A 15,285-nucleotide genomic window follows, 5' to 3' on the forward strand; every position below is an offset into this window, starting at 1 on the left:
GGACACAGAAAAATCCCCCAGAGGGGAAAAGGTAAACTGCATACAGTTGCACCCCCAAGTATGGGAAAAAAATACTATCATCTCCTAATACAGAAAAAATAATTACCCATTCAGTACTGGAACTCAGTTTCTTCACCCACACAGCTAAGTGTTCCCTTATCACTAGACTAGAGCTGGACATCTCAGAAAAATCAAGGAATGCACAGACTGAGGGAAGAGTTTGTGGATACAGCTGTACTGCAGAATAAGCATGATGCTGAGAATCTCGGGCCAATCCGCAGAGTCTGCATTCCTGGCCCTGAGAGCTGCATTTAAATTGTGGCCTTACGCTGTCCTAAGTTTGAGGCTTGAATGCTCAGAAGATCTGCAAAACATAATTACTAAAAGCATCACGGAATGCGAAAAGCAACTTCCAAAATGCACAAATTCTCAGCTAGTGTAAATCACCACAGATCAATAACAGGCAGCTACACCAGTGGAGACTTCCATTTACAAGCTCTCTTAATTTGCATTGCTTAAAATGATCAAACCCCAAGTGAACTTGCACTAGAACAGGACCTGAAAGCTTTGCTTTACAAATTAAATACTTAACAGTTATATAGCACACTTACTACAAACCATTAGTAAACCTTCCATAGCCTGTACATACGTGGTGGTAGAAAAAAATATATCTGTTAGACAATTTTTAAAAAGCTAATTAATATCAACAGCAAGGCATCTTAAAAGGAATTTTAAAAATTAGTGCACTTACCAAAAACCAACCAACCAAACATATTTTCAAAGTGTCCACACACAGGAGCTTTAACTGCAATATGCTTTTCAAGCTTTGGGCATAAATTTTCTAATTCAGAGGCTGCAATAATACATAAATACTTTCTGCTATCTCAATATGAATTTTAAAAGCTTTGTAATTTTTTTGTAATTTTTTTTTTTACTTTGAAGTGATAAATGTTCAAGAAAACATCTGCAAGGGCTCATTCATTGCCCTCCTGACAGAAGTCATAACTCTGCATTTGGCCTTAGATCAATAGTGATGGGGGCTCAATTATTCAGTAATGCACTGCTATACACCACCCCATTTAATTATAACACAGGGCACTATTAATACCTAAACACATTTCTACTCAAACAGCAAAGTCTTAAAAAAAGAAAAGGAAATTCAAGAAATATGGGCAATATGTTTCATCTTAAACTGTGGGGAGTCTTTAATCAATTCCAACACTGCTAAATTAAATAAAGCCCTTGTTCAATTGCCTGTCCTCAGTTCATAAAATCAATTGTTTTCGAAACCTGGAAGAAGCATCAACTTTCAATCGGTGATAAATGTAAATAAGCAAAAAACTGTCTGGGTTTTCCATCACATAGTGTGTATGGTAGACATTACAATTGAGAAACATTTTAAAATGTGTATAAAATTCAGGAATTTTTGTACAATGGAGCTGTATTTTTTTTTTATATTCAGTAACAACATACCTTTTAATCAAAAGTGTAAACTGGCCTATCTTTACTGATTTCAGTGGAACTGGGCTGTTCCACAACAGGTCCAGGATGAGCAGAGGTTTATACTATGCTTTAACACACTCCATTGGGGAAAAAAAAAAAAAAAACTATAAAAGAAAACACTCCCATGCTTTTCTCTCCAAAAATAAGATGTACTGTTACAGGTGAAAGACTTTAACAGATAAATATTAAAAACATTCTGGTACACAGTTAAAAAATACCAAAAAAACAAACCAACAAATCAAACCAATAAAACCCCGCCACCCAACATTTGTAAATCAACAGTCTAGACAGACTATCATCTCGAAGTCTAAAACATCAAAAATCATAGGATCTACTTCTCACTCCGTATGGTCTTCCCTCCTCCAGTTTCAGCCTAATTCTTAATTTAACTCATTCAGACATCTCTGCCAGAGAAAGTCAAAACAATAATGTTAAATTTAAGAAAATGCAGAAGGTGTTAAACACAGCAATACAGTGCCAGTCTACGTGGCAGTGTATTAGGAGCTAAACTGAATAACAAGCACCTCACCCAATGTTCAAATACAAATAATAACTTTCTTCCCTTAGCTATTTTATCCATCTGCAACAGTACATTTTGCTTTTCTTACAAAAGGTCTTAAAGTTTCTTTTACATGTAGACCAGGGTTTGATATTTAAAAGACATACACAAAACCTATGTCTGCCAACTTAATCTGTCACAACTGCCAGTGTCAAGTATACCAGCATTTAATTTTATGGTGAAAATGCATCATAGGTTCCCCCCCCCCCCATATATTCTCTTGGTTTATAATCTATGCTTACCAGTATGTTTAAATTGGCCCTTCTTAAATAATTGAAATATAAAGCAGGTATTAACTTACCTTACGCCCATCGCTTGCATGGCAGTTCACATTTAAAGGAGTCAATAAAGCCATCAGCTTTTCTTCATTACCACTCCTGTAAATGAGGAGAATATTATAGAAAGGGTGGGAAAAGGGCAGAGCTCTTTGATATCCATCTCCTTAGTATTCTGCAAAGTATAGTATATTGAAATTTGTACTGTGGCAGGAAGAATGTTGGATGGCTAAAGAATCTTCTTTACAAGAACATTTCAAAACCAAGGGTAAATACAAAAAAGAATATACATTTGCAGTTAAATGTGTTGCAAAAGATCATACAAAAACACCTCAATTTGTCTCCTTAACCTCATATTTCCTTTTTCTAATTTTACAGATCCTCTGAAAGCCATTTGTCAAAATAAATTAACTGAATGTAACATATTTTCATAGCACATGGCCCATAACATTTGAAACAACTATATACCAATACCCAGAATTTTTTTTAGAAGGGTTAACAGTCTATATAAATTGGTCTTGTGCAGTCAGAAGGAAGGATGAAAAGCATCTTTGCAATATACAATTCAACTTTACATCTTTTGTATAGGCTTCCTTATGCTCTGTTCTGATAAAACCTATTTTCAAAATACATCCTACGGTAGCAGTAAAAACCCAAAGAAAAGAAAGATTCCAATATTTAAATTGCCCCTAAAAAGAACAGTCACAAAACAATAAAGAGGATTTAAGCAGCTTAAGGCAAAAACTCAATATTAACCTTATAACCACCATAGTGGGGGATTTCAATTACATAAACAGGCTTTTATATTTGTACCAGACTAAAGTCTGAAGAGATTTATGCTAATTAAGTGGTTTGCTTGCAGCATTTCATGGAAAGGCAATGACAAAACAGTACTATTTTAAAAACCCCTTTTCCTCGCCTGCTTCCACCCCCAAAATATGGTTTATATTCTAAGCAGCACTCACCTAGCAGCTTCCAGGAGTTCGTCCTTCTTGTATTCACCTAAATGATTGCAAAATATCATGCTGTTAGCATTTGGCAGAAGACAGATTAAGAAATGCAGTAGGAAGCAAATACAGAATTAAAACAGAGAAGAGGAGAAAAAAGCCCACACCCCGCTGGGTGATGGAGCTGTGACGTTAGCCAGCTTGTGGAGGCAGCATCACCAGTACCTTGGAGACGGGCAGCAAATTGACGCATCTTCTTGTCCAATCCTCAGATGGAAAGGCTTTCTTTGGACAACCAATGACTGTGAAATCTTGTGTCCAGAAACACAGTCCCGCTGATAACAGCATGTCAGCTGAAGACAATGTCCCCACCCCCTGCCCTATTCAGTATGTCACATTATACTTGGGAAGCATAATAAATTCCAAGACAAAGCAAGGCAGTGCGGCTTTTGAAAAGGTACAAATTACTGATCTCCAAGGCTCTCACCTGCCTATTTGAATGGTAATATTACACTTCACTAAGTTCTTTAGAAAAGCATGGATTATTAAAAAAAAAAAATCAGGTATTATATCATCAGCCACTTCCCAACAAAATATGTGTTTGAAATAAAAGGCACAGACAAAAGAGGATGAACTCTGCAACAGATTTTGCTATGAGACTCTGAGATTAGAGATAACCACGAGTAATGTTAAAGCAACATTTATATTTGAAATCCCAAGTTAAAATAGACAACTCACAAGGGTTGCTGCAGCACAGCATTAAAACTGCATGTTAGTATTTTAAAAAGATCATGAGACAAGATAACCTATAGAAGTAAGACAGAATTCTACAAATCTGAATCATTATGACATTGTGCAATACAAATGGAATGGAATTTCAAGTCAGAAATTAGAAAAAATAGCTTTTTAGCAGCTTTATGCAGCCAGAGTGTATCCTAGACCCAAAAGGTAGAGGGTTTGAAAAACATACTGTATACCATCTGCCAGAGAATTAAAGCCTCTAACCACAATGCTGTAAGAAAAACAGGAAGAAGAAGCAGTCACAAAAAAGAAAAAAAACCCTTTGTGCTGCCTCCTATGTGTAATTTTAATAAGCCTCCAGTGAGGAAGGACACTGGGCCATGGAAAATGCCAGATCAGATGGCAGGTAAGATGGAAGGTTCATCTGAAAACATCCCTTAAAGAACTGCTGTAAGGTGCAGGAGGAGGGTTGGAGTCCCCATCCACCACCAAGAGCTTGGTCCTCCCCCCACCGTGGCTTCTCCAGCTAATGGCAGAGGGTGACAGGAACCACAACAAAACCAGACCTTTCCTCAAGGAGTCCCCTTTACTTCAGCATCTTGCCTTCACACAAGGGTAAGAAGGAGGGTGAGTACACACAGCCATGTACTTCCTGCCTATTTCCTTGGATGTAGATGGGGAATTTTTTAAAGCAGTATCTACATCTCATCATACTGCTGATTTTTCCTTTCACAGGTGTGTTTAATTGCTTTTTGAATGATATTCAGCTTTGGGAATTCAAAACAACCTGCAGCAAGAAGTTCCATCATGCTACTCACATGATGGGTCTTGTAAGAGAGCTGTTCTGTGAACCCCAGCAATGGAGTAAATAAGTTCAAAGCAAAGGTGTAACTGGTTATTTCAAATATAGGCCAGGAAGGTTAATCTAGCTTTTGAAAGAACTTATGTCTATGTTAAGGAAAGCTTCCTTATGAGACAAAGCAAATGACACGGAAATATGACTGCCTTTGACTTGCTACCACTCTCCAGCTTCGTCAGAAGAGGGGCCTGTCCATCACAGGCAACAGCCTTTTCTAAGCCATGGTACATGTTCCTCTTTTTTTATTTTAATGATGATAAAATACTGGGCACAGATGTGAGTGTTTCAAATCAATGGTAAGTGAAAAGCTCTGGCCAGCATGTGAGGAAGAAAAAAAGATCCTTTATTACTACTGCATTGTTTATGCAACAATCTCAAACAGCTGGATTTCCTGCAGTAGAGTTATTGGCCTGTATTATATCAACACTTTAGAGACATAACCAGATTAAAATACCTCTTTGCACATTCTGGTTTGGCAATGCATCTAGTAGTCCTAACCAGGCTTTTGAACATACTAGGTTAGAGAAGAGTAATAACATTTTTCCTTTGTGCTCAGTAAGTTAGTATTTTATCACACAAAAGCTGTTTCCTCTAATACTTTGAATAGCAGAAGCATTACTGTCCAATGAAAAAGGAAAGCTGTGGCTCTTGATTTAGGCATGTCCCCCCTGTATGCCCAATTAGATCAGTTAGTTTTACTAAGCAGTATTTTTTAAAAAAGGTATTTACAGACAGGGTTGGAATTCATGCAGTTTTTGAAATTCATCATGGTTCTACACTGATTAGAATTAGGAAAATATTATCTTGTAATTGGCTAACTTTATTACTCTCAAAGAGCCACTGTATTTTGCAAATCAAAACCTAAAATCATATAAGCACTTACAGCACACCACCAGGTCTGTTAAAAAAAAAAAAAATAAAAGGTCAAGTGAGATCCGCAGGCTCTGTGGGATGAAGAGGAACCCCTTGGCCATTGGAGCAGGCAGCTGGTGGGATACCACAGAGCCGAGAGGGGTCTGGCTGATGGCATTTGGGAGAAGTGGGTGGCACTGGCCGCAGGACCGACTGCTGCTGGCACAGGCTGTGCTCCCACCAGAGGGCTCTGCCAACACAGCTAACACCGCTTGGCTACACAGCTTATCAAAGGCCATCCTGCAGCAACTGGCCACAGCTACCTCATCAAATATTCATTTGCAAGCATTTGAAAACAAACCATGCGTGCATGGGCAGAGATGAATTTCAAGTTCTAAGCAGAAGTACACGAATACAGACCATCAACCTCACATAATACTTCTGTTCAAAAAACGTCAAACTGACTTTAAGCTAATAACATCTATTAAAGAGCTCCTCTGAGCGGGTTAAAATTTATAGTTTTGCAAAAGGGCATCAGCATGCCAGGTAGCCCAGAGACAGCTGGCCTGGGAATTTCTTAAGGCAAAGACAAGGTGTGAAATGGGGAGCAGAGAGCATCATAGCAAAGCAGTGTCCCTGTTCCTATCTCATCAGACAAAAGCTAATAGGGAAGCAGAAACCACTCAGTGGTATTCACTGCATCTGATGGAGTTCATTGTCTACAGCTTGCTCAGAATTCTTTAAATGAAGTTCTCTACTTGATCCCAGCTCCAGATCACACCACTGCTGCTCCATTTATGCTGGAACTAGAAAGTCACCACTGTTAACCATAGATAATCAGTGTCTCAGATCACAGCTACCATCAGGCAGCTAACCAGCTCTCTTTCTGTTCCACTCCCAGGAGAAATCCAGTTACCTCCAAGACTCCTGATCAGCTGCTGCTATGCTGTCACTGCTGTGTCTGGCTCTAGCTGCATTCTGCAGTAGCTGATTAGCAAATTAGCAAATGCTTATTAACTATCAGACATCAGTGGCTGCTTGCACCTGGTGGTTGAACAGATCAGTAGCGGGAAGCTGGGAAAAAATAACATAATGAATCTATCTTTACAGACAAATAACCCTATTTCACTCTCTCCTAAAAGTCTTGAAATTTCAACAGAATACTGAAAAACCTATCTGAATGCATGGCAAAAATCAACTGTGCTTTTTCAATGCATCTACACTCAAAACCAAGGTGAATTCCTTTCCTATCCCTCCATACACATCAGCAAATACAGAAAACAGCCAGACCTAAAATGTCAAGCTGGACAAAGCAGGTTTTGCTTCACCATAATATCATGTCAGCTTTCCGCAGTGAAGACAATTTCCTAAAAAATAACATCATAAATTAAACCAAGACATTATTATCCAATGGCACCATATAATGGGAACAAAATGGATTCTAAACCAAACTGAAAACCTAAAGAGGTTTTTCCATATGAAGTTGTACATTATATGGAAACACAATTATAAATTTAAATCCCCAGAATACTTAAACACAGTGAAAATTTTTACTCCAGCCAATGGTCCCCTGCTTCTGACATGTGACAAAAGATCATGAGTCTTATGAACATGCAACCACAGCCACAGTCTGGGGAGGGAAAATTCATTAGTATCACAGCATGTTTGAGATTGAGAGACCTCTGGAGGTCTCTCATCCAACCTTTCGACTCAAGCAGGGTACCTAAGAGCACCCTGCTCAGGACTGTGTCCAGGTGGCTTTTACATCTCTCCAAGGATGGAGACTCCACCAGTTCTTTGGGCAATCTGTGCCAGTGTTTGGTCCCACTGAGCTCAACACCTTAAGTTTCATGGTAATCTCAGGTAATCTCCTCAGGACTTCCTGTTCTCTCTTGGCAGCTCAGGTCTATCACCACTGGAAGTCAGGGGAGAAATCTTGTTCCGTTAGAAAACATGGCAGCTCTACGTTTGACTTTTGACTGTGTGCAGACCTAACACTTGTTATTGGTTGCCTGCCCTGAAAACTTGAACTTCCATTCTTCAAAATATACATCCCACAAGGAGATTGACAAGATCTTTGTGAACAGTCCAGCAGATTATTTTCTTTTTTTTTCAAACAAGTATTCACAATTACCCAGCAACACAGAGGACACAGGCTCTCCACCACAGTAGTAGAGACAGCAGGTGTCAAAATATCCCATTTTTCTTCATTTAGAAGTGTTTCTGGTGCCTTTCCAACCATATACTCTAAGAGCACAGGAATGCATGGGGTTGTTGGGAAAACAGAGTCCTGATGCATCTGGGAGGGCTGAGAACTTGTTTTTCTATCAGATTTGTTACTTCATCCAGCTCAGTCCATGGCCAGGGACCCAAACAGGTCCCTGAGAATGAAGACCTTGAACAAGGATGGTGCTGCAACAAGAGGGAGGGTAATGGAAACTCTGCATTTGGGCTGCCACTGATACAAAGAAAGCAATCCAGAGTTTAGTAAAGAAATAAACTCCATAGAAGTAAATTGAAATACACCTTTTCCCTGATACTCCAGGATTGCACAGACTTATGAGTGATCAACGATACACATCCACATATACCATCCTTTTTAATCCTCTGAGGTCTTTGGAGTAATATTTCAGTATTTAAAACAGATATTCAAGTTATAATCAGAGCACAAGGCTTTTTGTGCCTCTGACAGACTGCTAGGTTTATTGGGAGGGGATGAGTTTTTTGGGTTTGGGGTTTAGTACATTTAAAAATTTTTTTAGCAAACTTAAATTTTATTTTCAACATGGCTGCTTTGGGAGGGTCCAAAAATACCATTAAAATATTCATCAATTCCTTCTTCCCCATTTAACTTTTATTATATGTAAACCAGCAGGTGACACTAAAATATGGAGTTAAATCAGAGCAAGAAGATTTTTAATCATCCAAATAGCACAAGGTTGAGGGAATAACTGCCCAAAAAAAAAGAGTCAATGAAAAAAACAAAGATATGTTGAAATAATATTGTTTGGGAAAAGGCATTTGTAACTAAGTACTCCGAGAAACACATGAGAATAAAGAGGAGCAAAAAATAACAATTTCAGGTTTTATTAATAATTTTATTATACTTTACTTCCCACTTGTTTTGGGTTAATTTCTTTATGCCTCTTGCACTTCTCTGCTCAGCAGTCTCTCACAAGTAAATGGGCTGATTTCCTAAGCTGTCTAAATAGGCTCAACCAAAAACACAGCAATACCCTAATTTTAAGCTCTTGTCATGGATGAAAAACACTAAAGCAACACTATCATATGCAAGTGACAGAAAAGCAACTCAGAAGATAATGCCTTCAAGAACAAGTTCCAGCAAGGAGGAATGTTGCCAAGGAGGAAAGATCTGGTGCCTTACCTCTGGCTCTTCTATGAGAGAGTCAGGCACTGTGCATGTGGGCTCAAATTAGGCATTTGTAACTGAAATTCAAAAACTGAAAATAACTCGGCTAATAGTGACATCTTTCAGGGATATATTTTAAGAGGGAGTGTGCAAGTTATAGAAATAAGCAAACATCATTTGGTTTTGGCCACATCTCTACCAAACCACTGAACTAGCAGCATCCTACCTGGAACATCTTTCAGTTAAGTGGACAGAGCTCAAATGCAGAGCAGTCCTGATTTACAGCTCATGAGAAAAAAGCCTCTTCTAAGGCCTGGCAGAAAAGCACTACATCAAAAAATCTGCAGTTTTATATAGTACAGATTGGCAAAACCTCTGCCAGGTCTTAACTGATAGAAGACATTCTTGTCTATTAAGCCATCAGTTCAAAGCACATCTATTACATAAGCATATACAAGACACTGCAGTTACCAAATGCTGTCTTCATATCGAGGCATAAATTACACACATTGCACATTAGGGTCTTGGTCACTGAGAAGGATTAGGTGGTGTATCAAAATGGGTCTTCAGCGCATGTGCAGTTATAGCACCAGTAAGTTCATGTTTGACACAAACCAATTCTGTTTCTCAGAATGCCTTTCTTCAGAGGTGATGGCCTATTTGTTAAAACAATGCTACCACATTTCCTATATAGTAGTAGATTGACGAAAAAAAGTCCCTTTGTCAGAGGATATTAAGTGTCTTAGCTCTTAAATCATTAGATAAAATCAAAAATTAAGCCAAAACCAAAAAAAACCTTGTGATAATCCATACAAATTTTACTTTCAACAATGCTACCACATGCTACAATATAGTTTCTTCTGAAATAATAGATCTGACAAACATTCTAGAATCTGTTCTCTTTAGTGGACCTGTACAAGTAGTTTTAGTGCATGCTACTCATATAAACACCACACACACATCCACTTTTTATTCTTAGTGTGAAAAATTAGTATTTTCACTACAACTATACTATTTTAGAATGCTGTACTTGTCTTGAAGACACCACCACTCATCTGTCATGTTTTCAGACTGAGATTGAAAAACTTAAAAAGATTGCAGAATATCATGTCAAGTGACTGGGAGGAAAACCCAAACCTTCAGCAATTCAAAACACACTGGTGTGATGAAAAAATTGAAGGGATTCAGGCTCATCTTTTTACGAAAGTTCAATACTCATTACATCTTTTGTGAAATTACATATGGAAAAGAAATCTGACCAGTTTTTTTCCAGATCCTTCCCCATTATCCACCCCTTCATGCTTATACCAAAAGCAACATTCCCATGGCTCTCCCCTTCATTTCTTATATTAATTCCTGCTATCAGCAAAAACAATCATCCACTGTAATTCCCACTACTTTAGCCATGCTCAGTATTAATAACTAATAAACTGCTCCATTTTTCAGCCAGAATTACTTTCTCATTTCTGTAACATCTCTGCATATGCATTTTCTCTCCAGGATTTCAAGGAAAACTTTCTGGAGGAAGACAAAAGACTAAGAAACTCTTTGTCAAAGACTTGAGTACAGTACAGGTGGATAGATAGCCAAGCTGCTCTCATATTACTGCATCTTTTTCAAAAGCCAGCTCCTTACCCTCCCTTTCCAAACAATATCCACAAACAAGTAAATCACTCAATTCCCCAGAATATTCTCTAAAGAGAAACCACAGAAATACCTGTAATAACTTACATAAAGCATGGAAAAAAAACTAGCAAGAAAAATATAAAATGTAACTCTCAGGAAAGCCATACTGTATAAAGGCAAGCTCCAAAATTATGCTTCATCACCTCATCTTTCTCTGAAAAGAACTCTAGAGTAAATACAGGCAGACTAAATTCTGCCATTTCTCCAATTTTCCCACTGTAGATAAAACATGCTAGCAAGGTGGGGACAGTGTGTCTGAAAATCCACAGCTAGATTTAAAACTGAAGCATTTATTTTAACCAAAAAATCTATATTCTCTTAGCTACAGCAAACATGACAGATTTTATATTAACAAATTGTACAGATTTAAAGAAGTGGGGGGTTTTAATGTTTGCTAGAAAATGAACAGGAGACATAAAATGTATATTTGTGCCAAAGTTTTTTTTTTTACTGAAGAGTACAATCATTCCTCTGTATGTCTGAAGCTGCCCTGTGTATCTAAACTTACTCTACAACCTTGAGGAAACACAGGCTGCCACCTCATAAAAAATGCACGTGTTGCCATGCTTGCCCTGCAGCACACATCCTGGAAGGAACTCGACTCCAGTTAAATCACTCCTCTAGCTCCTAGACAAAAATACAAAACATTTCCTTTGCCTGCTGGGCCCCAGAGTAGCGAGCAGAAGGGAGGAACTCTTTTATAACTGGAGGAAATGGGGCAAACCTGTCAAACACACAGCAATGAAAGAGCCAACATATATTTATGAAACACTTAAGCAAAGTACAGCAAGTAAATGCTTAATAACAGAATAACAAAACAGAGGCAATAGATTTTGTTATAATGAACCATTTTGTCACAGCAAAAAACACAAAACTGATCTGTCAACAATTCAGTTTAAACATTTTGGAAAACATGCATATCTGGGCAACAAAAAGACAGCAACAAAATAACTCCCCAAAATTAACCCATTTGCCTTCCTGCTGTGGTCAAATTTTCCCTCCTCATGATTTTTATTTGCTAGCTAAGAGTCAAAAGACAGTTGGAAAATAAAGGAAAGTTTGGTATAAATCAGGGGAAGAAAGGAGACAATGCCCTGACTGGAAAGAGGATATGTGGATTGATATCAAAGACTAGTACTGGTATCCCAGAGTAAAAAATAGCTGCTTAGCTTGGAACATTCTTCCCCTCCCTTATTCTCCCCATCAGATTTTATGATATAGATATTATTTACTTACATACAATGGTTCCATTTGTTTTGTCTCATTTTTAAAAGTAACCTTTTAACACCTTTTCTGAAGATGTTTGCAGTAGCAGTGCACAGTCACAGTAACTCAACTCAAGCTTCTCCTGATCTGAGTCATGGTAGGGTCTCCACATATTCACTTAGGCAAAGAGCAGTTCTGTGCCCTAATGTGACTAAGAGCACATTCCAAGATGAAAGAAAGCTGCAGTTTACAGAAAATTATTGAAATCTAAATCTGCAAACTGCTATCCTCATTAAAAAATAACTATTAAAACACCAGCTGGGGAAAAAATGAATTTTCTATTTACACTCAGGCACTTTCTGCTATTCCTGTTGGAATAACATACCACAAGACAGAAATATGGCAATAAAAGTATCTACTTCCAATGTCCTGGAGGTCTGAGAAATGTTACATTATTTACCAGCAATGACAGAATAATTAAATACTACACACAACTCAAGTTCTGTAAACATTTTCAGTTCCTTCTATCAACCTCATTATTTTAAATGCTTTACTGGTTAAATGCATAATAGAACAAACTATTTCAGTTTGACGGGACCTACAGTGATCTTGTAGTTCAACTGCCTGACCACTTCAGGGCTGACCAAAAGCTAAAGCCTGTGGTTAAGAGCATTGTCCAAATGCCTCCTACGCGGTGGCAGGCTCGGGGCATTGACCATGTCTTGCAGAGGCCTGTTCTAGTGTATGACCACCCTCTCAGTAAAAAATGCTAACATGCACTCTAAAAACCTCCCCAGGCACACCTTTGAACCATTCCCATGCTTCCTGTCACTGGATCTCTGGGAGAAGAGCTCAGAACCTTCCTGTGCACCTCCCCTCCTTAGGAAACTTGAGAGAGCAGTGAGGGCATCCCTCAGCCCCCTCTTCTTTGAACTATACAAACCCAACTTCCTTACCTGCTCCTCAAAGGTAAGAGGATTACACATACAATTTCTTCAAAAGAATAATTTATTGCCCTAAATGACAGTATAGTTCATGATAAAGACTAGAAACAAAATAGCACCACAGGAAAAAAGTCTGAGAGAAGGCAAGAGACAGTAGCTCGTTAATTAAAGAGCTTCAGTTTACCAGACTGCTGTCATTATAAGGAGGACATTCCTTCTTCAACTCCATGCCCAGCAAGTTTCATCAGATGCAGTACAGGGCTGCCTGGTCAAGACAGACCCTGTACAAGGTGACCGTGGACACCAGTCATCAGTCCTGCCCAAATGGAAACTAATGATACACCATATACACTTTACTGCTATGGGAAAATTACGTGCAAGAACTCTACTGTCACAGGTATATCCATAAATAAAGCATCTTCCAAAACAGGTGCTCCCTCTATTGCTGGACAGAAAGGAAATACGTAAACTGCACATATCCTCATCACGACAACTCTGTAGGTTTCTGTGTAAATCTGCAGTAAAAGACAGTTTTATTGTGTTCTGCATGAAGTAGGAGAAAATACTGCTTTCTCACTCACTTTCAGAAATCTCACTAGATTTAAAGACTCTGCGTACCTCAAATAATACAAAATATAATTGGCCAGAAAGTATTTCTACATTCCTCATTCCTCACAACCATTAATGATTTTAAAAATACTAAGGAAAATATGTTTAAGTGATCCTCTTATTTAGGTAATGTAATTACCAGCAGTTCCTAAACCAGCCTATTTTTCCAATAACTTTATTTCAAAGTTATTCAAAGATACAGTTCATTGTTATCTTTCAAAAAAGTAGTATATTAAATCTCCATTTAACCTAAAAGGAAAGACTATGCAAGAGTTGACACAGGTTCTCTCTACTGTGCCCTAGGTGTGTTAGTTCAGCAGGAGCTAACTCAGTATTACCACTCCTCCCAGAGAGAACATACCATCAAGAAGAAATCATACTGTACCTTCCCCACACCAGTTTAGGATTCCTGCCTATCCCTTTCTAGAAAAGCCCAGTTACTGAAGCAGGAAATGGTGAGATTATTACTGACAGAACTTGCTTCCTGATGCTGACTCTCCTTTTTGCCATCCTCTGAGCATCCTTTAGCAGAGCAAAGACAGGTTATAAGAGAATTGGGTCTTCAGAGAGCAGCACAACGAAAACTGCAGGGAGGAAGAACAAACACCCAGAGAAAGGACAGCTCTTGCTGGATCACACTGTGCCATTAAAACAGTTCTAGCCATAACATCCTTTACTGCAATCAAAATGGTTTTGGATTTAGATAAAGGACACAAGGAAAGGAACAGGCAAGGAAATATTCAAAGAGAGGGAGCACAAAAATTTTCTGGATTCTCTTTTTCCGTTCAACAGTCACACCAGCAGCCCCGACCCTTGGCAGTGGGCTCTCAGGAGTCCAACAGTCTAAGATGTCAGTCTGCCTCTGGTTTTTGTCAGGCAGATTTTACAGTTACCATTTTGGTCCACAGAGAAAGTTATACTTGGATATAGAAGCCCACATAACTCTTGAGCATACAAATGGCGCTTCACAAGAAAATTTCCCTCAGTGGTGTCCTTCAGCAACTCAAACCACACTTGGAAGTATGATACTTTCAGATTCTGGGCAGGAGGACTCCTAGCCAGCAGTTAAGAAGGATCCCAACAAACAGCCATACTCCTTTTTTCCTTCCCCTTTTACTTACCTTCTCCAAGATGCTGCTCCCAGCCTCAGCAAAGACAGAATATCCTCTATAGAAATTACAGCCACATACAGCAAGAAGCCACAATGCAAGCAAGTCATAAATTATTTTCCTTCTGATCTGCTAGCTGTTCAGGAGAAAAACACTTACTTACTGTCTTGCTAAGTGCAGGCAGACAAAAGTAGGCAGATTCTGGAGATGGAGCTACATTTGCCCTGCCAGTGAGCAGGGACAGGTTTCCCTGCATAGCTCAACATGATTTCAAGAGAAGAGAGATCCATGAAAGATGATTTACTGGATAATTAGACCAACAATTTCTAGAATACTGATCAGAGTTCTCATCTAGCTCCCTGAAGATAATGCACCATTTGAAAAGGCATCACTTAAAATATTTACCTTTTCGATTTGTGGGGAAGATCAGCAATGCAAACACAGAAATGTTACTCTCTCCATTCTTAGACAAGTATATTTAATCTTCTACTTACGTACAATGGTGGTTTGGGTTTTTGCTCTTTCCATTCCTCTAATTTTATAATCAATTCCTTTTTCTTGTGCATATAGGAAAGAAATTTGTCTTTCTCTACTGGAAAGGCTGCTCACAAAAGATTTTTAGCTA

General features: G+C 38.5%; 1 protein-coding gene across 2 annotated transcripts in view; it reads right to left on the reverse strand.

Moving 5' to 3' along the window:
* TNKS (tankyrase) overlaps positions 1 to 15,285 on the reverse strand; it is a 129,023-nt gene that overhangs the window by 59,991 nt on the left and 53,747 nt on the right. For both annotated transcript variants that reach the window (XM_053976851.1, XM_053976852.1), the window contains exons 4-5: positions 3,303 to 3,339; positions 2,364 to 2,439 (exon numbers count right to left, since the gene is read on the reverse strand). In XM_053976851.1, the coding sequence (XP_053832826.1) occupies positions 2,364 to 2,439; positions 3,303 to 3,339 (113 nt within the window). The remainder of the gene's footprint in view (positions 1 to 2,363; positions 2,440 to 3,302; positions 3,340 to 15,285) is intronic.

This window comes from Vidua macroura, chromosome 4, assembly GCF_024509145.1.
Source record: "Vidua macroura isolate BioBank_ID:100142 chromosome 4, ASM2450914v1, whole genome shotgun sequence".
NCBI classification, from domain to species: Eukaryota; Metazoa; Chordata; class Aves; order Passeriformes; family Viduidae; genus Vidua; species Vidua macroura.